The sequence below is a fragment of the Ranitomeya variabilis genome, chromosome 7 (assembly GCF_051348905.1).
Source record: "Ranitomeya variabilis isolate aRanVar5 chromosome 7, aRanVar5.hap1, whole genome shotgun sequence".
NCBI classification, from domain to species: Eukaryota; Metazoa; Chordata; class Amphibia; order Anura; family Dendrobatidae; genus Ranitomeya; species Ranitomeya variabilis.
Window position 1 is genome coordinate 41,778,078 of NC_135238.1, and position 27,035 is coordinate 41,805,112.

Here is a 27,035-nt window from a genome sequence, read left to right on the forward strand (position 1 = left end):
TTCTCCGGCACCTCGTAGGCTGCGGCTGGGAGCGAGAATACTGTCTACAGGGAGTGAGAAGACTGCAGCGAGAGAGGAGAAGACTGCAGAGAGCGCCGTTTGTAAGTATGGGAGTTCAAACATTTTTTTTTTTTGCATGGGGCAGTGTGGCATTTGCTTTAGTCGTTTGTTTCTTTGAATGACTTTAATACCGTATGTCACAACGTATTCTTGTCATTAAGGGAGACAAACTGCTTCCAAAAATATGAATCGTGCCACTGGGCGTGGCTTATTAGTATGGGCGGGGTTATTGAAAATGGGCGTGGTCAAAATTCCGGCCGCCGCGACTTAGAGGACCTGTTGTTAAAAATTGGAATCCCACCCCTGTTTTTGACTTTTATTTTTCCTTCTCCCAGCCGCAACTTGAACATTGTGATTGGTTGAACTCAGTAAGCGCCATCCAAAAACACTTAAGACATAACATCGAATGAGCAGAGTACCTGTACATTGTTAGATATTTCAATAGTCCCAGAAAGAGTTAACATACAGGCATTTTACCAATGCCGTGAGACAGTATAAAAATGCACAAATAAGTGCCAGCCATGAATGAGGTGCCTGTTGGGTGTAAATTGAGGGGTTCAGTCCTTGTCTTCTTCTTTCTTTTTTTTGGTCTTGGGCTGTTTATGCCTTCACCAGTGCCTGGAATTCTGAAACGTAACAGAAAGAGAATTGGTTGATATTTATCGTTACGTTTTGTAAATTCTAACAATATTTTCCTGCTTTCCTATTATCTATTTATCTCTTATCTGTATGTCTATCTATCTATCTAATTAATGAAAATTTGTCAGCACTACCGAAAAAAGCCAGGTGTAATAAAACATGTTAAGGTGATGTCCCAACCTCCAAAATATTTTTTTCTTCTGATGATCTATCTATCTATCTATCTATCTATCTATCTATCTATCTATCTATCTATCTATCTATCTATCTATCATCTACTGTATCTAGAGATTTATTATTATCTATCTATCTATCTATCTATCCCATATCTATTTATTATCTATCTATCTATTATCTATTATCTATCTATCATCTATCTATCATCTATATATTATCTATCTATAATCTATTCATTATCTATCTATCTATCTATCTATCTATCTATCTATCTATCTATCTATCTATCTATGATTTCTCATCTATCATCTATCTATTATCTATCTATCTATCTATCATCTATCTATTATCTATCATCTATCTATGATCTATCTATTATCTATCTCACATCTATTATCTATCTATTTAGGACAAGAAAAAATGAAGGCAGCACACCAATAAATGAAAAAAAAACTGTGCAATTTATTTGCCCATGTTCCAATAAACTGCAGTTTTTTTCATCTATTGGTGTGCTGCCTTCATTTTTTCTTGTTCTATTGTAAAGGTTTGGTACATACCTGGAAGGTTTTTGCACCCTTTTGTATTTTTGTGCCGCTTTTTGTCTTTTATTTTTATCTAGCTATTTATCTATCTATGATTTATCTATTATCTATCTATCTATTATTTATCTATCTATCTATCTATCTATCTATCTATCTATCTATCTATCTATCTATCTTATCTTTATTTTTAAAAAAAAAGAATCATTTTAAATATTATAATTATGGTAGAATAACATGAACTGAAAGGGAATCTGTCATGTTAAAAATAACGCTATTAACCTGCAGATTTGCACATTAGGAAAGAGAAAAAAATGAATGTAGTCTATCGTTTAAGAACAGTTATTCAGGCACAAGCTTGAAACACGTAAGAAATCTACTATCGAATACTCCATATATTGCAAAAAGGAAAACAAGGGAGTTACATGCTTCAATGTAACTATTTATTTATGCATATAATATAGAAAACATAATAAGACATAAAATTCATAAAGATGGAAAGACAGTTCATAAATAACCTCGCAGGGAGCACAAGACCAATATTCAACGTGAATGGACATCTATAGCCGCAAACGCAATAGTCCACATATAATAGACACAATGGTCGAATATTAAAGAGGATATATAGGACTTTACAAAGATAAATAAATAAATGTACCCAAGCACTAACAGGCCGGTACTGAGTAAGTGACAAATCGTCGGAATCAGGATCTCTGCCCCTATATAATGCTGCTCTCAGATGAAATACAAAACCCTGCAGACAGGTTCCCTTTATGGCCAAAATTTGACTTTGGGAGATCAATTATAGTTGCAGCTGTATTCTGTGAGATAAAATACAAATTGTGGAGGTTCCTGTTAGACACCTGTCACAGGTCGGGGTCCTGCGCCCTACACCCCAGTCTGCCCTTGACCTGTATGCCCACCCGGACCTTGGGCATAAAGGATCTACTTAACCTAGTGAGCCCTTCCTTGAAACAGTTCCTCTCCAGCTATAAGGAAAGCCGGACTAGGGTTATGTTCATGCTGAGCTTTTTTTACTTTTGAATTTTCAGACTGAAAAGTCAATATAAGTTTTTTTTTCCATAGCAGATTCTGATGCAGCTTCTGCATATGATTTTTTTTTTCACTTTTTTTATCTTTCAGTGTTCAAATTTGGAGCTGTTCTGACTAATTTAAGCATTGTTTTAAAATGTGGATTTAGGAGCCAAATCTGATCCAAACTCTGAATAAAAACTTCAATAGCTTTGATCCATCATTTGTTTTTTTTAAGTGATTTTTTCTGTCTTACAGTATTCGCTGCTGGTTTTAGGCCAAATTCTTCAACATTGGACAAGGAGATTGAATTTTGCACAAAATCAAAGTTGCTCTCTTTTTTCTTTTCCTAATTTACTTTTTAGGGCAAAAAAAATCACGCGATCCTATAAAATGTTTCACATTAGTATTCGACTGCGAAACAATAAAATGAGATTCTGTGCTGCAGTTGTGAATCAGAAAATGCTCAAAAGAGCCAACATATGCCTTTCTATGTAAAAGCGACTCGCTGTTCTTATGTTCAGACTTTAGAACTTCTTTTTACTTCTTCAGGTTTCCAAACACGGCAAGCGGCTAAAAGAAGTGACCTTACACTTCTACAGGCATTTTCCGCTGGAAGACGCTCTTTACTTTACAATACAAGTTAATGGGAAAGCTCATAAGACGCCCAGAAGACGCTAAAACATCTATTGGAGCATTTTCCATCGTTTATGAATAAATACACTGGCAGTTTCTTCATTATTCAATTTCATCGAAAAAAGACCAAAAACTACATTAAAAAAAGAAAAGAAAAAATCTCGGTAAAGCCCTAAAAAAACAAATGTCAGCAGCCAATGCCATTGGAAAAGACAGGGAAAAAAACAACACAAAAGACGCTTCCAGGAACAAATACTGTGCTTTCTGAAGCATCTTCTGCTTAAAAAAGCTCTGCAGGTCCATGTGCACATACCCATACTGCTATTAGTCACCGATCACCCACAAAATGTAATATGGACACCTGTATACGGTATATCTCTGTTATTTTTTACAGTAAGACCAGGTTCAGACAAATGTATGAAAAGTAAGTATTCATAAAGAATTAATATAATAAGGATGAAGATGTGAATGGGCAAGTCTCATCCGAAAAATGGAAGAGAATAGTATAATCCAACCCCTGGTGCTATCCGATTTCAACACATGTAAATTCTGTTCATCTGAATCTTGCTTAATATATAACCACAATAATAAACAATAAATCAGGTATAGTTTTTTCACTTGGGATCTGTCACTTACCTTTCACAGCATCCACGACTTTATCAATAGCTTCAGGAGATAAAATGTCTCTAATTGACGACATTGTGCTGCAAGTATATAGAAAACAGAAAGTTTACAATTGTAAAAACTCCAAAACTTTTTACTCTTCTGCTTCACAGCTTACAGTGACTATAAATAACTGAGAAAGGAGCAGGAAAAGTTTCGAAATGTCTTATTCTAACCATTGGGTCAGTTGATCACAATGTAGCAGACAATGCACATTACAGAACACTTATGTGACACAAAAGGGGATGTCCAGGCTTGAGGAAATCCCACACAGGCAGCCATGTGTGTTATGATCCGGTGACCTTGGAGCAGCATGAGACGTTCTCTGGAGAAGGTGGAACCTGTACTGACCGCAAACCCTGAACTTAACACCGCAACTAGAAGTAGCCGTGAGATGTACCTAACAATCCTAGACACCTCGACACAGCCGGAGGACTAAATACCCCTATAGATAGAAAAGGGAATACTATCTTGCCTCAGAAAAAATCCCCAAAGAATAGGCAGCCCCCCACAAATATTGACTGTGAGAGGAGAGGAAAAAAAACACGCAGACTGAAAACAGGATTTAGCAAAGGAGGCCACTCTAGCTAAATAGAAAAGGATATGACAGAATACTATGCGGTCAGTATTAAAACACTAGAAAATATCCACAGCAGAAAATACAAAAACTCCACATCTAACTAAAGATATGGAAGGTATATCTGCATCTCCAGAGAATCCAACTTGACTGAATAAATCCTTAGACAGACTAAGCTGGACAAGAAAAAACATTGAAAAGCACTGAACTGTAAGGCCCACAGCAAGTGGGCTGCAGAAAAACAAAACCAGAACTTATCTTGCTGATTTGGGCAGCTGGGCAGGAGGAGCCAGACAGAGATGTGAAACCTCCAAGAACAATGGACAACTGGCAAGGACTAATGGATCCTGCACACCTAAATACCCAGAGAGAAAGCAATAAGCAGGAACACCTGAGCAGAATTACAACCCAGGGACAACTGCAATACCTCCAACAACCACCAGAGGAAACCCAAGAGCAGAATTCACAACAGTACCCCCCCCTTGAAGAGGGGTCACCGAACCCTCACCAGAGCCCCCAGGCCGATCAGGACGAGCCAGATGAAAGGCACGAACCAAATCAGCAGCATGGACATCAGAAGCAAAAACCGAAGATTTATCCTCCTGGCCATAACCCTTCCATTTGACAAGGTACTGAAGCTTCCGCCTCGAAAAGCGAGAATCCAAAATCTTCTCAACCACATACTCCAACTCCCCATCAACCAACACAGGGGCCGGAGGATCAACAGAAGGAACAACGGGCACCAAATATTTCCGCAATAAGGATCTATGGAAGACATTATGGATAGCAAAAGAGGCCGGAAGGGCCAATCGAAAAGACACCGGATTAATAATCTCAGAAATCCTATAAGGACCAATAAACCAAGGCTTAAACTTAGGGGAACAAACCTTCATAGGAACATGACGGGAAGACAACCAGACCAGATCCCCAACCCGAAGCCGGGAACCAACACACCGACGACGGTTAGCAAAACGTTGCGCCTCCTCCTGAGACAACACCAAATTGTCCACCACATGAGCCCAAGTCTGCTGCAACCTGTTAACCACAAAATCCACACCAGGACAGTCAGAAGGCTCAACCTGCCCTGAAGAAAAACGAGGATGAAAACCAAAATTACAAAAGAAGGGCGAAACCAAAGTAGCCGAACTAGCCCGATTATTGAGGGCAAACTCGGCCAACGGCAAGAAAGCCACCCAATCATCCTGATCAGCAGACACAAAGCATCTCAAATAAGTCTCCAAAGTCTGATTAGTTCGCTCGGTCTGGCCATTTGTATGAGGATGGAATGCGGAAGAAAAAGACAAATCAATGCCCAGCCTAGCACAAAAGGCTCGCCAAAACCTAGAAACAAACTGGGAACCTCTGTCGGACACAATATTCTCTGGAATACCATGCAAACGAACCACATGCTGGAAAAACAACGGAACCAAATCAGAAGAGGAAGGCAATTTAGACAAAGGCACCAAATGAACCATCTTAGAGAACCGGTCACAAACACCCAGATAACCGACATCCTCTGGGAAACAGGAAGATCAGAAATGAAATCCATAGAAATATGCGTCCAGGGCCTCTCAGGGACCGGCAATGGCAAAAGCAACCCACTAGCACGGGAACAACAAGGTTTGGCCCGCGCACAGGTCCCACAGGACTGCACAAAAGAACGAACATCACGTGACAAAGAAGGCCACCAAAAGGACCTACCAACCAAATCTCTGGTACCAAAAATACCAGGATGGCCAGCCAACACAGAGCAATGAACCACAGAAATCACTCTACTAGTGTTATGATCCGGTGGTAGGATCACAAAACTGAACTGACAGGTTTACCAGAATATTAGGACAAGTTCTGGGGATGTGGGAGCTATACTGACCGCAACCCTGATCCTATCCACACACACTAAAGGCAGCCGTGGAGCGTTACCTGAAAACCTAGACGCCTCTTCACAGCCTGAGAAACTGGCTACCCCTAGAGAGAAAGCAAAGACCTCACTTGCCTCAGAGAAATAACCCCAAAGTTTAGACAGCCCCCCACAAATAATAACAGTGAGTTAAGGGGAAAATACAAATGTAGAAATGAAACAGGTTTAGCAAATGAGGCCCGCTAAACACTAGATAGACAGAAGATAGCAAGGGATCTGTGCGGTCAGTACAAAAGCTATCAAAAACTATCCACGCAGAGAATACAAGAACCCCCACACCGACTCACGATGTGAGGGGCGCACTCTGCACCCCAGAACTACCAGCAAGCGAAAAAATCACATAATAGCAAGCTGGACTGAACTCATCATATACTGAGAAACGTTTTCAAGGAAATAATGAGCAAAATGAACAAGCAAGACTTAGATTCTCCAGGAGGAGACAGGTCACAAGGGAGGTCCAGGAGAAATCAGAACCAGTACTGAATACAACGACAGCAGGCAAAAAGTAAAGGTCCAGGTGAGTTAAATAGGAACCAGCCTAGCAGGAAATGAGGCAGCTGAGCCCTGCTACAGACCAGCCATATCGCTAAAGGCCACCAGAGGGAGCCCAAGAACAGAACTCACACAGTACCACTCATGACCACAGGAGGGAGCCTGAGAACGGAATTCACAACAGTACCCCCCCCCCTTGAAGAGGGGTCACCGAACCCTCACCAGAGCTCCCAGGCCGATCAGGACGAGCCGAATGAAAGGCACGAACCAAATCGGCCGCATGGACATCGGAGGTGACAACCCAGGAATTATCCTCCTGACCATAACCATTCCATTTAACCAAGTACTGGAGCTTCCGTCTCGAAATACGAGAATCCAAGATCTTCTCCACCACATACTCCAACTCCCCCTCGACCAAGACCGGAGCAGGAGGATCAACAGAAGGGACCACAGGCACCACATATCTCCGCAACAATGACCTATGGAACACATTATGAATGGCAAACGATGCTGGAAGGTCCAAACGAAATGACACAGGGTTGAGGATTTCCAAAATCTTATCAGGACCGATGAAACGAGGCTTGAACTTAGGAGAGGAAACCTTCATAGGAACGTAACGAGAAGACAACCATACCAAATCCCCCACACGAAATTGGAGACCCACACAGCGACGGCGGTTAGCAAAGCACTGAGCCTTCTCCTTTGACAACGTCAAATTGTCCACCACGTGGTTCCAAATCTGCTGCAACCTATCCACCACAGAATCCACCCCAGGACAGTCAGAAGGCTCAACCTGACCTGAGGAAAAACGAGGATGAAAACCAGAATTGCAAAAAAAAGGCGAAACCAAAGTAGCAGAACTAGCCCGATTATTGAGGGCGAACTCAGCCAATGGCAAAAAAGTCACCCAATCATCCTGATCAGCAGAAACAAAACATCTCAGATAAGTTTCCAAGGTCTGATTAGTTCGTTCGGTTTGGCCATTCGTCTGAGGATGGAAGGCCAACGAAAAAGATAATTCAATGCCCATCTTAGCACAAAAGGACCGCCAAAACCTGGACACAAACTGGGATCCTCTGTCAGACACAATGTTCTCCGGAATACCATGCAAACGAACCACATTCTGAAAAAACAGTGGAACCAAATCGGAGGAGGAAGGCAGCTTAGGCAGGGGCACCAAATGGACCATTTTTGAAAAACGATCACAAACCACCCAGATGACAGACATCCTCTGAGAGACAGGAAGGTCCGAAATAAAATCCATGGAAATATGCGTCCAAGGCCTCTTCGGGACAGGCAAAGGCAAAAGCAAACCACTGGCACGAGAACAGCAAGGCTTGGCCCGAGCACAAATCCCACAGGACTGCACAAAGGAACGCACATCCCGCGACAAGGAAGGCCACCAAAAGGACCTAGCCACCAAATCCATGGTACCAAAAATCCCAGGATGACCTGTCAGCACCGAAGAATGAACCTCGGAAATGACTCTACTGGTCCATCTATCCGGGACAAACAGTCTCTCCGGTGGACAACGGTCAGGTCTATTGGACTGAAATTCCTGCAGCACCCGTCGCAAATCAGGAGAGATGGCAGACAAAATCACCCCCTCTCTGAGGATACCAACCGGTTCAGAAACTCCCGGGGAGTCAGGCACAAAACTCCTAGAAAGGGCATCAGCCTTTACGTTTTTCGAACCCAGAAGATAAGAAACCACAAAATCAAAACGGGAGAAAAACAGCGACCATCGAGCCTGTCTAGGATTTAACCGTTTGGCAGACTCAAGATAAGTCAAATTCTTGTGATCAGTCAAGACCACCACACGATGCCTGGCTCCCTCAAGCCAATGTCGCCACTCCTCAAATGCCCACTTCATTGCCAACAACTCCCGATTACCAACATCATAATTCCGCTCGGCAGGCGAAAACTTTCTTGAAAAGAAAGCACATGGTCTCATCACAGAGCCATCAGAGCTTTTCTGTGACAAGACAGCCCCTGCTCCAATCTCAGAAGCATCAACCTCGACCTGGAAGGGAAGAGAGACATCCGGCTGGCGCAAGACAGGAGCCAAAGAAAACCGATGTTTCAGCTCCTGAAAGGCCTCCACGGTGGCAGGAGACCAATTCGTCACATCAGAACCCTTCTTGGTCAAATCCGTCAAAGGCTTAACCACAATAGAAAAATTAGTGATGAAGCGACGGTAAAAATTAGCAAAACCCAAGAACTTCTGAAGACTCTTCACTGATGTAGGTTGAGTCCAGTCATAAATAGCCTGGACCTTGACTGGATCCATCTCAATAGTAGAAGGAGAAAAAATAAAGCCCAAAAAGGAAACCTTCTGGACTCCGAAGAGACATTTAGAGCCCTTCACAAACAAGGCATTGGCACGGAGGACCTGAAATACCATCCTGACCTGCTTCACATGAGATTCCCAATCATCAGAAAAGACCAAAATATCATCCAGGTACACAATCATAAATCTATCCAGATACTCTCGGAAGATGTTGTGCATGAAGGACTGAAACACAGAGGGGGCATTAGAAAGCCCAAAAGGCATCACCAAGTACTCAAAATGGCCTTCGGGCATATTAAATGCTGTTTTCCATTCATCGCCATGCTTTATGCGCACAAGATTATACGCTCCCCGAAGATCTATCTTGGTGAACCAACTGGCCCCCCTAATCTGAGCAAACAGATCGGACAACAGTGGCAAAGGGTACTGAAATTTGACCGTGATTTTATTTAGAAGGCGATAATCTATACAGGGTCTCAGAGAACCATCCTTCTTGGCCACAAAAAAGAACCCCGCACCCAAAGGGGACGAGGACGGGCGAATATGCCCTTTCTCCAAAGACTCCTTTATATAACTCCGCATAGCGGCATGTTCTGGTACAGATAAATTAAAAAGTCGTCCCTTAGGGAACTTACTACCAGGAATCAAATTTATAGCACAATCACAATCCCTATGAGGAGGTAGGGCACTGGATTTGGGCTCATCAAATACATCCTGGTAGTCCGACAAAAATTCAGGGACTTCAGAAGGAGTAGAAGAAGCAATTGACACCAAAGGAGCATCGCCATGAATTCCCTGGCAACCCCAACTTGACACAGACATTGCTTTCCAATCCAGGACTGGATTATGAGCCTGCAGCCATGGCAGACCCAACACAACAACATCATGCAAATTATGCAGCACAAGAAAGCGAATCACCTCCTGATGTGCAGGAGTCATGCACATGGTCACTTGAGTCCAGTACTGAGGTTTATTCTTGGCCAATGGCGTAGCATCAATTCCCTTTAGTGGAATAGGGAATTGCAAAGGCTCCAAGATAAAACCACAGCGCCTGGCAAATGACAAATCCATCAAATTCAGGGCAGCACCTGAATCCACAAAAGCCATAACTGAGTAGGATGACAGAGAGCAAATCAAAGTAACAGACAACATGAATTTAGGCTGTACAGTACCAATGGTGACAGACTTAGCGAACCTTTTTGTGCGCTTAGAACACTCTGAGATAACATGAGCAGAATCACCACAGTAAAAGCACAACCCATTCTGACGTCTGTGATTTTGCCGTTCAATTCTGGTAAGAATCCTGTCACATTGCATAGACTCAGGTTTCTGCTCATAAAATACCGCCAGATGGTGCACAGGTTTGAGCTCCAGCAAACGCCGATCAATCTGAATGGCCAAAGACATTGACTCATTCAGACCCGCAGGCGTGGGGAACCCCACCATAACATCCTTAAGGGCTTCAGAAAGACCCTTTCTGAAGATCGCTGCCAGGGCGCACTCATTCCATTGAGTGAGCACAGACCATTTCCTAAACTTCTGACAATAAACCTCTGCTTCATCCTGACCCTGAGAGAGAGCCAGCAAAATCTTTTCTGCCTGGTCTATTAGGTTCCTCATAAAGCAATCCAAGCGCCAGAAAAAAACGCATCTACATTTAGCAATGCAGGATCTCCTGGTGCCAGAGAGAATGCCCAATCTTGAGGGTCACCACGCAACAAAGAAATAATAATTTTAACTTGCTGAACAGAGTCACCAGAGGAACGAGGTCTCAGAGAAAGGAATAACTTTCAATTATTCTTAAAGTTCAAAAACCTAGATCTATCTCCGGAGAACAGCTCAGGAATTGGTATTTTAGGCTCTGACATAGGACTGCAAACTACATAATCCTGAATGCCTTGTACCCTTGCAGTGAGATGATCCACACTAGAAGACAGACTCTGAATGTCCATATCTGCCGCTGAACTCTGAACCACCCAGAGATTAAGGGGAGGAGAGAGGCTAGACACACTGCAGAGGAAAAAAAATGACCTCAGGACTTCTCTTATCCCTCTTCTGCGATGCATTAACACTTTATGGGCCTGCTGTACTGTTATGATCCGGTGGTAGGATCACAAAACTGACCTGAGAGGTTTACCAGAATATTAGGACAAGTTCTGGGGATGTGGGAGCTATACTGACCGCAACCCTGATCCTATCCACACACACTAAAGGCAGCCGTGGAGCGTTACGTGAAAACCTAGATGCCTCTTCACAGCCTGAGAAACTGGCTACCCCTAGAGAGAAAGCAGAGAAATAACCCCAAAGTTTAGACAGCCCCCCACAAATAATAACGGTGAGTTAAGGGGAAAATACAAATGTAGAAATGAAACAGGTTTAGCAAATGAGGCCCGCTAAACACTAGATAGACAGAAGATAGCAAGGGATCTGTGCGGTCAGTGCAAAAGCTATCAAAAACTATCCACGCAGAGAATACAAGAACCCCCACACCGACTCACGATGTGAGGGGCGCACTCTGCACCCCAGAACTACCAGCAAGCGAAAAAATCACATAATAGCAAGCTGGACTGAACTCATTATATACTGAGAAATGTTTTCAAGGAAATTATGAGCAAAATGAACTCGCAAGACTTAGCTTCTCCAGGAGGAGACAGGTCACAAAGGAGGTCCAGGAGAAATCAGAACCAGTACTGAATACAACGACAGCAGGCAAAAAGTAAAGGTCCAGGTGAGTTAAATAGGAACCAGCCTAGCAGGAAATGAGGCAGCTGAGCCCTGCTACAGACCAGCCATATCGCTAAAGGCCACCAGAGGGAGCCCAAGAACAGAACTCACACAGTACCACTCATGACCACAGGAGGGAGCCCGAGAACGGAATTCACAACAACTAGTCCATCTATCAGGAACAAACAATTTCCCCACTGGACAGCGTTCAGGTTTGTCAGCCTGAAATTCCTGGAGAACCTGTCGTAAATCAGGGGAAATAGCAGAAAGGACCACCCCTTCTTTCAAAATGCCGACCGGTTCAAGGACCTCAGGAGAATCAGGCAAAAAACTCCTGGAGAGGGCATCAGCCTTAATATTATTAGAACCCGGAAGATACGAGACCATGAAATCGAAGCGGGAAAAAAACAAGGACCATCGAGCCTGCCTAGGATTCAGCCATCTGGCAGACTCGAGGTAAATCAGATTCTTATGATCGGTCAAGACCACGATACGGTGCTTAGCTCCCTCAAGCCAATGTCGCCACTCCTCAAACGCCCACTTCATAGCCAACAACTCGCGATTGCCGACATAATTGCGTTCAGCAGGCGAAAACTTACGGGAAAAGAAGGCACACGGTTTCAACAAGGAACCAACAGAATCCCTCTGAGACAAAACGGCCCCTGCTCCAATCTCAGAAGCGTCAACCTCAACCTGAAATGGAAGAGAAACATCCGGTTGATGCAACACCGGGGCAGAAGTAAATCGGCGCTTAAGCTCCTGAAAGGCAGAAACAGCCGCAGAGGACCAATTCATCACATCAGCGCCTTTCTTCGTCAAATCGGTCAAAAGTTTAACAACACTGGAGAAGTTAGCAATGAAACGGCGATAAAAATTAGCAAAGACCAAAAATTTCTGAAGGCTCTTCACGGATGTGGGTTGAATCCAATCATGAATGGCCTGAACCTTAACCGGGTCCATCTATAGATGAGGGAGAAAAAATGAAGCCCAAAAAAGAAACCTTCTGAACTCCAAAGAGACACTTAGACCCCTTCACAAACAAAGCATTATCACAAAGGATTTGAAATACCATCCTAACCTGTTTCACATGAGACTCCCAATCATCTGAAAAAATTAAAATGTCATCCAAATATACAATCATGAATTGATCAAGATAAGTCCGGAAGATATCGTGCATGAAGGACTGAAAAACAGAAGGAGCATTAGAGAGCCCGAATGGCATCACAAGGTATTCAAAATGACCTTCGTGCATATTAAACGCAGTTTTCCATTCATCACCCTGCTTAATAGGAACAAGATTATATGCCCCCCGAAGGTCAATGTTCGTAAACCAACTAGCCCCCTTAATCTTAGCAAACAAATCGGAAAGCAGAGGCAAAGGGTATTGAAACTTGACCGTGATCTTATTCAAGAGGCGATAATCAATACAGGGTCTCAGGGAACCATCCTTCTTAGCAACAAAAAAAATCCCGCTCCCAACGGTGAAGACGATGGCCGAATATGCCCTTTCTCCAAAGACTCCTTAACATAACTCCGCATGGCGGTATGTTCAGACACAGATAGATTGAAAAGTCGACCCTTAGGAAACTTACAGCCTGGAATCAAGTCAATCGCACAATCACAGTCCCTATGCGGTGGAAGGGCACTGGACTTGGGCTCAACGAATGCATCCTGAAAATCAGACAGAAACTCAGGAATTTCAGAAGATGAAGAAGAGGAGATTGACATCAAAGGGACGTCATTATGAACCCCCTGGCAACCCCAACTAGTCACAGACATAGACTTCCAACCCAACACAGGATTATGTACCTGTAACCATGGAAAACCCAGCACGATAGCATCATGCAAATTATGCAACACCAGAAATTGACAATCTTCCTGAAGGGCTGGCGCCATGTGCATGGTCACCTGTGTCCAAAACTGGGGCTTATTTTTAGCCAAAGGTGTAGCATCAATGCCCCTTAAAGGAATAGGGTTCTGCAAAGACTAAAAGAAAAACCACAACGCCTGGCAAACTCAAAGTCCATTAAGTTCAGAGCTGCGCCTGAATCCACAAACGCCATGACAGAAACTGACGACAATGAGCAGATCAAGGACACAGATAAAAGAAATTTAGGTTGTACAGTACTGACGGTAAATGAACTAGCGATCCTCTTTGTATGTTTAGGAGAGAGCGAAATGACATGAGAAGCATCACCACTGTTGTGAATTCGCTTTTTGCTCCCTCTAGTGGTTACTAGTTTTTTGACTCTGGTTTTTCTGTCATTCCTTTTATCCGCACCTGGGTCGTTAGTTAGGGGTGTTGCTATATAAGCTCCCTGGACCTTCAGTTCAATGCCTGGCAACGTAGTTATCAGAGCTAGTCTGCTGTGCTCTTGTCTACTGATCCTGGTTCCAGTTATATCAGCTAAGTCTGCCTTTTTGCTTTTTGCTATTTGTTTTGGTTTTGTATTTTTGTCCAGCTTGTTCCAAATCTATATCCTGATCTTTGCTGAAGCTCTAGGGGGCTGGTGTTCTCCCCCCGGACCGTTAGACGGTTCGGGGGTTCTTGAATTTCCAGTGTGGATTTTGATAGGGTTTTTGTTGACCATATAAGTTACCTTTCTTTATTCTGCTATCAGTAAGCGGGCCTCTCTGTGCTAAACCTGGTTCATTTCTGTGTTTGTCATTTCCTCTTACCTCACCGTTATTATTTGTGGGGGGCTTCTATCCAGCTTTGGGGTCCCCTTCTCTGGAGGCAAGAAAGGTCTTTGTTTTTCCTCTACTAGGGGTAGTTAGATTCTCCGGCTGGAGCGTGTCATCTAGAATCATCGTAGGAATGATCCCCGGCTACTTCTAGTGTTGGCGTTAGGAGTAGATATATGGTCAACCCAGTTACCACTGCCCTATGAGCTGGTTTTTTGTATTCTGCAGACTTCCACGTTCCTCTGAGACCCTCGCCATTGGGGTCATAACAGTTTGCCAGGCCAGTATTAAATGTTTAATGCATTGCAGAAGAGGGATTATAAGAAAGAAGATTCTGAGTTTTTTTTTTTTTTTTTTTTCTTCTTCCCCTTTACCTCAGAGTGGCTATGCTTGCTGCAGACATGAATGTCCAGACCTTGATTACAAGTGTGGATCAGCTGGCTACTCGTGTGCAGGGCATACAAGACTATGTTATCAGAAATCCTAGGTCAGAACCTAAAATACCGATTCCTGAACTGTTTTCCGGAGACAGGTTTAAGTTTAGGAATTTCGTGAATAATTGTAAATTGTTTTTGTCCCTGAGACCCTGTTCATCTGGAGACTTTGCTCAGCAAGTAAAAATTATTATTTCGTTCTTACGGGGCGACCCTCAGGATTGGGCTTTTTCGCTGGCGCCAGGAGATCCGGCATTGGCTGATATTGATGCGTTTTTTCTGGCGCTCGGTTTACTCTATGAGGAACCCAATCTTGAGATTCAGGCAGAAAAGGCCTTGCTGGCTATGTCTCAGGGACAGGACGAGGCTGAAGTGTATTGCCAAAAATTTCGGAAATGGTCCGTGCTGACACATTGGAACGAGTGTGCTCTGGCCGCTAATTTTAGAAATGGCCTTTCTGAAGCCATTAAGAATGTTATGGTGGGTTTTCCCATTCCCACAGGTCTGAATGATACTATGGCACTGGCTATTCAAATTGACCGGCGGTTGCGGGAGCGCAAAACCGCAAATTCCCTCATGGTGTTGTCTGAACAGACACCTAATTCGGTGCAATATGATAGAAAAACCGCAAATTCCCTCATGGTGTTGTCTGAACAGACACCTGATTTAATGCAATGTGATAGAATCCTGACTAGAAATGAGCGGAAAATTCATAGACGCCAGAATGGCTTGTGCTACTACTGTGGTGATTCTACACATGTTATCTCAGCATGCTCTAAACGTATAGCTAAGGTTGTTAGTCCTGTCACCGTTGGTAATTTGCAACCTAAATTTATTCTGTCTGTAACTTTGATTTGCTCACTGTCGTCTTATCCTGTCATGGCGTTTGTAGATTCAGGTGCTGCCCTGAGTCTTATGGATCTGTCATTTGCTAAGCGCTGTGGTTTTACTCTTGAACCATTGGAAAATCCTATTCCTCTTAGGGGTATTGATGCTACGCCATTGGCAGCAAATAAACCGCAGTATTGGACACAAGTTACCATGTGCATGACTCCTGAACACCGCGAGGTGATACGTTTCCTGGTTTTACATAAGATGCATGATTTGGTTGTTTTAGGGCTGCCATGGTTACAGACCCATAATCCAGCCCTGGACTGGAAGGCTATGTCAGTCTCAAGTTGGGGCTGTCGTGGTATTCATGGGGATTCCCTGCCTGTGTCTATTGCTTCTTCTACGCCTTCGGAAGTTCCTGAGTATTTGTCTGATTATCAGGATGTCTTCAGTGAGTCTGAGTCCAGTGCACTGCCTCCTCATAGGGACTGTGACTGTGCTATAGATTTGATCCCTGGCAGTAAATTTCCTAAGGGAAGACTGTTTAATCTGTCGGTACCCGAACATACCGCTATGCGTTCATATATCAAGGAGTCTCTGGAGAAAGGACATATTCGTCCGTCTTCTTCCCCTCTTGGTGCGGGATTCTTTTTTGTGGCAAAAAAGGACGGATCTTTGAGGCCTTGTATTGATTATCGGCTTTTAAATAAGATCACTGTCAAATTTCAGTATCCTTTACCGCTGTTGTCTGACTTGTTTGCCCGGATTAAGGGTGCCAAGTGGTTCACCAAGATAGACCTTCGTGGTGCGTACAACCTTGTGCGCATTAAGCAAGGTGATGAATGGAAAACCGCATTCAATACGCCCGAAGGTCATTTTGAGTACTTGGTGATGCCTTTTGGGCTCTCCAATGCGCCTTCAGTTTTTCAGTCCTTTATGCATGACATCTTCCGGAAGTATCTGGATAAATTTTTGATTGTTTATCTGGATGATATTTTGGTTTTTTCTGATAATTGGGATTCACATGTGGAGCAGGTCAGGTTGGTCTTTAAAATTTTGCGTGAAAATTCTTTGTTTGTCAAGGGCTCAAAGTGTCTCTTTGGTGTACAGAAGGTTCCCTTTTTGGGGTTCATTTTTTCCCCTTCTGCTGTGGAGATGGACCCAGTCAAGGTCCGAGCTATTCTTGATTGGACTCAGCCCTCGTCAGTTAAGAGTCTTCAGAAATTCTTGGGTTTCGCTAACGTCTACCGTCGTTTTATCGCTAATTTTTCTAGCATTGTGAAACCTTTGACGGATATGACCAAGAAGGGCTCCGATGTAGCCAACTGGGCTCCTGCTGCCGTGGAGGCTTTCCAGGAGTTGAAACGCCGGTTTACTTCGGCGCCTGTTTTGTGCCAGCCCGATGTCTCACTTCCCTTTCAGGTTGAGGTGGATGCTTCAGAGATTGGAGCGGGGGCCGTTTTGTCGCAGAGAGGCCCTGGTTGCTCTGTTATGAAACCTTGTGCCTTTTTCTCTAGGAAGTTTTCGCCTGCCGAGCGAAATTATGATGTGGGCAATCGGGAGTTGTTGGCCATGAAATGGGCATTTGAGGAGTGGCGTCATTGGCTCGAGGGTGCTAAGCATCGTGTGGTGGTCTTGACTGATCACAAAAATCTGATGTATCTCGAGTCTGCTAAACGCCTTAATCCGAGACAGGCCCGCTGGTCATTGTTTTTCTCCCGCTTTGATTTTGTTGTCTCGTATTTACCAGGTTCAAAGAATGTGAAGGCCGATGCTCTTTCTAGGAGCTTTGTGCCTGATGCTCCTGAAGTCGCTGATCCTGTTGGTATTCTTAAAGATGGAGTTATCTTATCAGCTATTTCTCCGGATCTGCGACGTGTGTTGCAGAGATTTCAGGCGGATAGGCCTGAGTCTTGTCCACCTGACAGACTGTTTGTCCCGGATAAGTGGACCAGCAGAGTCATTTCCGAGGTTCATTCCTCGGTGTTGGCAGGTCACCCGGGAATTTTTGGCACCAGAGATCTGGTGGCCAGGTCCTTTTGGTGGCCTTCTTTGTCAAGGGATGTGCGGTCATTTGTGCAGTCCTGTGGGACTTGTGCTCGAGCTAAGCCTTGCTGTTCTCGTGCCAGCGGTTTGCTCTTGCCCTTGCCTGTCCCGAAGAGACCTTGGACACATATCTCCATGGATTTCATTTCTGATCTTCCGCTATCTCAGGGCATGTCCGTTATCTGGGTGATATGTGATCGCTTCTCCAAGATGGTCCATTTGGTTCCTTTGCCTAAGCTGCCTTCCTCTTCCGATCTGGTTCCTGTGTTTTTCCAGAACGTGGTTCGTTTGCACGGCATCCCTGAGAATATTGTGTCAGACAGAGGATCCCAGTTCGTTTCCAGGTTCTGGCGATCCTTTTGTAGTAGGATGGGCATTGATTTGTCGTTTTCGTCTGCTTTCCATCCTCAGACTAATGGACAGACGGAGCGAACCAATCAGACTTTGGAGGCTTATTTGAGGTGTTTTGTCTCTGCTGATCAGGACGATTGGGTGACATTCTTGCCGTTGGCTGAGTTTGCCCTTAATAATCGGGCTAGTTCCGCCACCTTGGTTTCGCCTTTTTTCTGCAACTCTGGTTTCCATCCTCGATTTTCTTCAGGTCATGTGGAGCCTTCTGACTGTCCTGGGGTGGATTCTGTGGTGGATAGGTTGCAGCGGATCTGGAATCATGTGGTGGACAACTTGAAGTTGTCACAGGAGAGGGCTCAGCGCTTTGCCAACCGCCGCCGCGGTGTGGGTCCCCGACTACGCGTTGGGGATTTGGTATGGCTTTCTTCCCGCTTTGTTCCTATGAAGGTCTCCTCTCCCAAATTTAAACCTCGTTTTATTGGGCCTTACAAGATATTGGAAATCCTTAATCCTGTATCTTTTCGTCTGGATCTTCCTGTGTCGTTTGCTATTCACAATGTATTTCATAGGTCCTTGTTGCGGCGGTACATTGTGCCTGTAGTTCCTTCTGCTGAGCCTCCTGCTCCGGTGTTGGTTGAGGGCGAGTTGGAGTACGTGGTGGAGAAGATCTTGGATTCTCGCCTCTCCAGGCGGAGGCTTCAGTACCTGGTCAAGTGGAAGGGCTATGGTCAGGAGGATAATTCCTGGGTGGTCGCCTCTGATGTTCATGCGGCCGATTTAGTTCGTGCCTTTCATGCCGCTCATCCTGATCGCCCTGGTGGTCGTGGTGCGGGTTCGGTGACCCCTCACTAAGGGGGGGGGTACTGTTGTGAATTCGCTTTTTGCTCCCTCTAGTGGTTACTAGTTTTTTGACTCTGGTTTTTCTGTCATTCCTTTTATCTGCACCTGGGTCGTTAGTTAGGGGTGTTGCTATATAAGCTCCCTGGACCTTCAGTTCAATGCCTGGCAACGTAGTTATCAGAGCTAGTCTGCTGTGCTCTTGTCTACTGATCCTGGTTCCAGTTATATCAGCTAAGTCTGCCTTTTTGCTTTTTGCTATTTGTTTTGGTTTTGTATTTTTGTCCAGCTTGTTCCAAATCTATATCCTGATCTTTGCTGAAGCTCTAGGGGGCTGGTGTTCTCCCCCCGGACCGTTAGACGGTTCGGGGGTTCTTGAATTTCCAGTGTGGATTTTGATAGGGTTTTTGTTGACCATATAAGTTACCTTTCTTTATTCTGCTATCAGTAAGCGGGCCTCTCTGTGCTAAACCTGGTTCATTTCTGTGTTTGTCATTTCCTCTTACCTCACCGTTATTATTTGTGGGGGGCTTCTATCCAGCTTTGGGGTCCCCTTCTCTGGAGGCAAGAAAGGTCTTTGTTTTTCCTCTACTAGGGGTAGTTAGATTCTCCGGCTGGAGCGTGTCATCTAGAATCATCGTAGGAATGATCCCCGGCTACTTCTAGTGTTGGCGTTAGGAGTAGATATATGGTCAACCCAGTTACCACTGCCCTATGAGCTGGTTTTTTGTATTCTGCAGACTTCCACGTTCCTCTGAGACCCTCGCCATTGGGGTCATAACACACCACAATAAAAACACAACCTATTTTGACGTCTGAATCCTTGCTGTTCCGTCTTAGACAGAATCCTATCACATTGCATTGGCTCAGGCATCCGCTCTGAGGACAACGCCACCGCACGCACAGATCTGCGCTCCCGCAAGCGCCGATCAATCTGAATGGCCAGAGACATAGAATCACTCAGATCGACAGGCGTGGGAAACCCCACCATAACATCTTTAACGGATTCAGAAAGACCCTTTCTGAAAATTGCCGCCAAAGCATAATCATTCCATTTTGTCAACACAGACCATTTTCTAAATTTCTGACAGTACAATTCTGCCGCTTCTTGACCCTGAGACAGGGCCAACAAGGTCTTCTCTGCTTGATCCACAGAATTTGGTTCATCATATAATAATCCTAGAGCCTGAAAAAAGGCGTCAACATTAAGCAAGGCCGGATTCCCCGATTCCAGGGAAAATGCCCAATCCTGAGGATCGCCACGCAGCAGGGAGATGACAATTTTAACCTGCTGAATGGAATAACCAGAGGATCGAGGTTTTAGAGCAAAAAACAGTTTACAGTTGTTTTTAAAACTCAAAAATTTGGAACTGTCACCAAAAAACAAATCAGGAGTAGGAATCTTAGGTTCTAAAACCGGAGTCTGAACAATATAATTTGAAATACCCTGTACCCTAGCAGCAAGCTGGTCCACACGAGAAGCTAATCCCTGAACATCCATGCTAGCAAAAAACTCCTAAGCCATGCAGAGGTAAAGAGGGAAGGAAAGACAAAGCAGACTACAGAAAAAAAATGGCTCAAAACCTTCCTTCCCTTCTTCTGAGATGCATTTAGCTCATTATTGGCCAGTTGTACTGTTATGATCCGGTGACCTTGGAGCAGCATGAGACGTTCTCTGGAGAAGGTGGAACCTGTACTGACCGCAAACCCTGAACTTAACACCGCAACTAGAAGTAGCCGTGGGATGTACCTAACAATCCTAGACACCTCGACACAGCCGGAAGACTAAATACCCCTATAGATAGAAAAGGGAATACTATCTTGCCTCAGAAAAAATCCCCAAAGAATAGACAGCCCCCCACAAATATTGACTGTGAGAGGAGAGGAAAAAACACACGCAGACTGAAAACAGGATTTAGCAAAGGAGGCCACTCTAGCTAAATAAAAAAGGATAGGACAGAATACTATGCGGTCAGTATTAAAACACTAGAAAATATCCACAGCAGAAAATACAAAAACTCCACATCTAACTAAAGATATGGAAGGTATATCTGCATCTCCAGAGAATCCAACTTGACTGAATAAATCCTTACACAGACTAAGCTGGACAAGAAAAAACATTGAAAAGCACTGAACTGTAAGGCCCACAGCATGTGGGCTGCAGAAAAACAAAACCAGAACTTATCTTGCTGATTTGGGCAGCAGGGCAGGAGGAGCCAGACAGAGATGTGAAACCTCCAAGAACAATGGACAACTGGCAAGGACTAATGGATCCTGCACACCTAAATACCCAGAGAGAAAGCAATAAGCAGGAACACCTGAGCAGAATTACAACCCAGGGACAACTGCAATACCTCCAACAACCACCGGAGGGAACCCAAGAGCAGAATTCACAACACGTGGCCGCCAACTAGCCCCTACCAAAGTTCGGCAATCTGCAGTCACATACAGTGACTATAAACCTCTGTCCTGAGCCTGGAAAACTCCTTTTAATACATTTTTATCCAAAAGGTAAAAATGTTACTGTTGTGAAACCTCTATTACCTTACCAGAAGAATCATACATGCAAGTTTTTTCGAAGATAGTGGACCATTCATCTGGCAGGTTTGTCATTACTTGCTTGATAAAAGATCCTCTTGCCTCAGAAAGAATAAAATGGTATTTTTTCTGATCAGCCAGTAAATATATTACTTCTATCTCACTTTTTAAAATAAAATTATTTAACATCACTTACATTTTTTCCCTAACTCAGTACCACATTATCTTTTGCTGTACATCAGCATACTTCAGTATTTGCGTAGAAAAGATGTAGATGTGTTTTGTAACGGATTCAGTGATTGGGATGAATAAGAAATGTTCACACGAGAATTGAGTAAACTAAATTGAATTTACTTAATAAAAGATAAGAAATAAACAGTCACTGGAATAACACATATAAGCAATGGCGTAAAATAAATACATGTGCATCAAAAACAAGCATTTTTTATACATTACATTCTCAATGTAGAAGTCCGTCGAGCTGTGTGTCTCTGTATGTCCCTACCTCCCCAAGAGATCAGTCAACTTTTATATTTTAAAGCATCCAATGTATCTCAGTTCGAAGCTATGATCTTCATTGGGAGAAACCTCCTTAAACGGGTCATTTACTAACAACAAATTACTGATCATTTACTAACAACAAATACTCAGTCAATCACTGGTCATCTACATTCCTTTGTTAGAAGATAACAACAGATAACCTTCTGCTGCACTCCCTGAAAGTGAGGATATATATATATATATATATATATATATATATATATATATATATATATATATATTATATTAAACTAATTGAAAACATATAAAAATTAGTATTGATTAATTGGAGTGTTGAAACTATTAAAAATAACTCTTACTACAAGGTGGCACTCAGTCTCATGGAAAACTCTTCTTTATTCAAAGTCGTTAAAACATGGAGCTGGAGAAGTGGGTTCCTCATGAACTACGTGTTGTGATTTTGCTTTTTGCTCCCTCTAGTGGTCATTAGTGATTTGACTCTGGAGCGTCTGTCTTTTCCTATTTCCTCACCTGGGCCGTTAGTTCAGGGGCGTTGCTATTTAAGCTCCGTGGACCTTCAGTTCTATGCCTGGCATCGTTGAAATCAGAGCTAATCTGTTGTGCTCTTGTCCTTGATCCTGGTTCCTGTATTTCAAGCTAAGTCTGCTTCCTTGCTTTTTGCTTTGGTTTTGTTTTGTATTTTTGTCCAGCTTGTTCCAATCTGTATCCTGACCTTTGCTGGAAGCTCTAGGGGGCTGGTGTTCTCCCCCCGGACCGTTAGACGGTTCGGGGGTTCTTGAATCTCCATTGTGGATTTTTATAGGGTTTTTGTTGACCAGATAAGTTATCTTGCTTTTTTCTGCTATTAGTAAGCTGGCCTCTCTTTGCTGAACCTGGTTCATTTCTGTGTTTGTCATTTCCTCTTACCTCACCGTTATTATTTGTGGGGGGCTTGTATCTTGCTTTGGGGTCCCTTTCTCTGGAGGCAAGAGAGGTCTTTGTTTTCTTCTCCTAGGGGTAGTTAGATTCTCCGGCTGGCGCGAGTCATCTAGCGATCACCGTAGGCATGATCCCCGGCTACTTCTAGTGTTGGCGTTAGGAGTAGCTATTTGGTCAACCCAGTTACCACAGCCCTATGAGCTGGATTTTTTGTATCTCGTAGACTTACACGTTCCTCTGAGACCCTGTCCACTGGGGTCATAATAGTATGCCAGGCCAGTATTAAATGTTTAATGCATTGCAGAAGTGGGATTATAAGAAAGAAAATTTTGAGGTTTTTTTTTTTCCCTCTCTCATTTTTTTTTTTTTTTTTTTTTCCCCTTTACCTCAGAGTGGCTTAAGCTTGCTGCAGACATGAATGTCCAGACCTTGATTACAAGTGTGGACCAGCTTGCCGCTCGTGTGCAGGGTATACAAGATTATGTTACCAGAAATCCTAGGTCTGAACCCAAGATTCCGATTCCTGAACTGTTTTCAGGAGACCGATTTAAGTTTAGGAATTTCAGGAATAATTGTAAATTGTTTTTGTCCCTGAAATCTTGTTCGTCTGGAGACTCTGCTCAACAAGTAAAAATTGTTATTTCATTCTTACGGGGTGACCCTCAAGATTGGGCTTTTTCGCTGGCGCCAGGAGATCCGGCATTGGCTGATATTGATGCGTTTTTTCTGGCGCTCGGTTTACTTTATGAGGAACCCAATCTTGAGATTCACGCAGAGAAAGCCTTGCTGGCTATGTCTCAGGGCCAGGACGAGGCTGAGGTGTATTGCCAAAAATTTCGGAAATGGTCCGTGCTGACACATTGGAACGAGTGTGCACTGGCCGCTAATTTTAGAAATGGCCTTTCTGAGGCCATTAAGAATGTTATGGTGGGTTTTCCCATTCCCACAGGTCTGAATGATACCATGTCCCTGGCTATTCAAATTGACCGGCGGTTGCGGGAGCGCAAAACCGCAAATTCCCTCATGTTGTTGTCTGAACAGACACCTGATGTGATGCAATGTGATAGAAAAACCGCAAATTCCCTCATGGTGTTGTCTGAACGGACACCTGATTTGATGCAATGTGATAGAATCCTGACTAGAAATGAGAGGAAAATTCATAGACGCCGGAATGGCTTGTGCTACTACTGTGGTGATTCTACACATGTTATCTCAGCATGCTCTAAACGTATATCTAAGGTTGTTAGTCCTGTCACCGTTGGTAATTTGCATCCTAAGTTTATTCTATCTGTAACTTTGATTTGCTCATTGTCATCTTATCCTGTCATGGCGTTTGTAGATTCAGGTGCTGCCCTGAGTCTTATGGATCTCTCATTTGCTAAGCGCTGTGGTTTTATTCTTGAACCATTGGAAAATCCTATTCCTCTTAGGGGTATTGATGCTACGCCATTGGCAGAAAATAAGCCGCAGTATTGGACACAGGTTACCATGTGTATGACTCCTGAACACCGCGAGGTGATACGTTTTCTCGTTCTACATAAAATGCATGATTTGGTTGTTTTGGGGCTGCCATGGTTACAGACCCATAATCCAGTCCTTGACTGGAAGGCTATGTCAGTGTCTAGTTGGGGCTGTCGTGGTATTCATGAGGATTCCCTGCCTGTGTCTATTGCTTCTTCTACGCCTTCGGAAGTTCCGGAGTATTTGTCTGATTATCAGGATGTCTTTAGCGAGTCCAGGTCCAGTGCATTGCCTCCTCATAGGGAATGTGACTGTGCAATAGATTTGATTCCAGGCAGTAAGTTTCCTAAGGGAAGACTGTTTAATCTGTCGATACCTGAACATACCGCTATGCGCTCATATATCAAGGAGTCTCTGGAGAAAGGACACATCCGTCCGTCTTCTTCCCCTCTTGGTGCGGGATTCTTTTTTGTGGCTAAAAAGGACGGATCTTTGAGGCCTTGTATTGACTATCGGCTTTTAAATAAGATCACTGTCAAATTTCAGTATCCTTTGCCGCTGTTGTCTGACTTGTTTGCCCGGATTAAGGGTGCCAAGTGGTTCACCAAGATAGACCTTCGTGGTGCGTACAACCTTGTGCGCATTAGGCAAGGAGATGAATGGAAAACCGCATTCAATACGCCCGAAGGTCATTTTGAGTACTTGGTGATGCCTTTTGGGCTCTCTAATGCCCCTTCAGTTTTTCAGTCCTTTATGCATGACATTTTCCGGAACTATCTGGATAAATTTTTGATCGTTTATCTGGATGATATTCTGTTTTTTTCTGATAATTGGGACTCGCATGTGGAGCAGGTCAGGATGGTCTTTAAAATTTTGCGTGAAAATTCTTTGTTTGTCAAGGGCTCAAAGTGTCTTTTTGGTGTACAGAAGGTTCCCTTTTTGGGGTTCATTTTTTCCCCTTCTGCTGTGGAGATGGACCCAGTCAAGGTCCGAGCTATTCTTGATTGGACTCAGCCCTCGTCAGTTAAGAGTCTTCAGAAGTTCTTGGGTTTCGCTAACTTCTACCGTCGTTTTATCGCTAACTTTTCTAGCATTGTGAAACCTTTGACGGATATGACCAAGAAGGGCTCCGATGTGGTTAATTGGGCTCCTGCTGCCGTGGAGGCTTTCCAGGAGTTGAAACGTCGATTTACTTCGGCGCCTGTTTTGTGCCAGCCTGATGTCTCGCTTCCCTTTCAAGTTGAGGTGGATGCTTCAGAGATTGGAGCAGGGGCCGTTTTGTCGCAGAGAGGCCCTGGTTGCTCTGTTATGAGACCTTGCGCCTTTTTCTCTAGGAAGTTTTCACCTGCGGAGCGAAATTATGATGTGGGCAATCGGGAGTTGTTGGCCATGAAATGGGCATTTGAGGAGTGGCGTCATTGGCTCGAGGGTGCTAAGCATCGTGTGGTGGTCTTAACTGATCACAAAAATCTGATGTATCTCGAGTCTGCTAAACGCCTGAATCCTAGACAGGCCCGCTGGTCATTGTTTTTCTCCCGTTTTGACTTTGTTGTCTCGTATTTACCAGGTTCAAAGAATGTGAAGGCCGATGCTCTTTCCAGGAGCTTTGTGCCTGATGCTCCTGGAGTCGCTGAACCTGTTGGTATTCTTAAGGATGGTATTATCTTGTCAGCTATTTCTCCAGATCTGCGACGTGTGTTGCAGAGATTTCAGACTGATAGGCCTGATTCTTGTCCTCCTGACAGACTGTTTGTGCCTGATAAGTGGACCAGCAGAGTCATTTCCGAGGTTCATTCCTCGGTGTTGGCAGGTCACCCAGGAATTTTTGGCACCAGAGATCTGGTGGCCAGATCCTTTTGGTGGCCTTCCTTGTCTAGGGATGTGCGGTCATTTGTACAGTCCTGTGGGACTTGTGCTCGAGCTAAGCCTTGCTGTTCTCGTGCCAGCGGGTTGCTCTTGACCTTGCCTGTCCCTAAGAGACCTTGGACACATATCTCCATGGATTTCATTTCTGATCTTCCGGTGTCTCAAGGCATGTCTGTTATCTGGGTTATATGTGATCGCTTCTCCAAGATGGTCCATTTGGTTCCTTTGCCTAAGCTGCCTTCCTCTTCCGATCTGTTTCCTGTGTTTTTCCAGAACGTGGTTCGTTTGCACGGCATACCTGAGAATATTGTGTCAGACAGAGGTTCCCAGTTCGTTTCCAGATTCTGGCGATCCTTTTGTGGTAGGATGGGCATTGACTTGTCGTTTTCGTCTGCTTTCCATCCTCAGACTAATGGACAGACGGAGCGAACTAATCAGACTTTGGAGGCTTATTTGAGGTGTTTTGTCTCTGCTGATCAGGACGATTGGGTGACCTTCTTGCCGTTAGCTGAGTTTGCCCTTAATAATCGGGCTAGTTCTGCCACCTTGGTTTCGCCGTTTTTCTGCAACTCTGGTTTCCACCCTCGTTTTTCTTCGGGTCATGTGGAACCTTCTGACTGCCCTGGGGTGGATTCTGTGGTGGATAGGTTGCAGCGGATCTGGAATCTTGTGGTGGACAACTTGAAGTTGTCACAGGAAAGGGCTCAGCGCTTTGCCAACCGCCGCCGTGGTGTGGGTCCCCGACTACGTGTTGGGGATTTGGTGTGGCTTTCTTCCCGCTTTGTTCCTATGAAGGTTT

General features: G+C 44.1%; 1 protein-coding gene across 1 annotated transcript in view; it reads right to left on the reverse strand.

The window, feature by feature from the left end:
* Positions 1–367: 367 nt before the first annotated feature.
* LOC143785799 (parvalbumin beta-like) overlaps positions 368–27,035 on the reverse strand; it is a 363,578-nt gene continuing 336,910 nt past the window's right edge. The window contains exon 5 of the mRNA XM_077274934.1: positions 368–686. Coding sequence (XP_077131049.1) covers positions 661–686 — 26 coding nt within the window. The 3' untranslated portion in view covers positions 368–660. The remainder of the gene's footprint in view (positions 687–27,035) is intronic.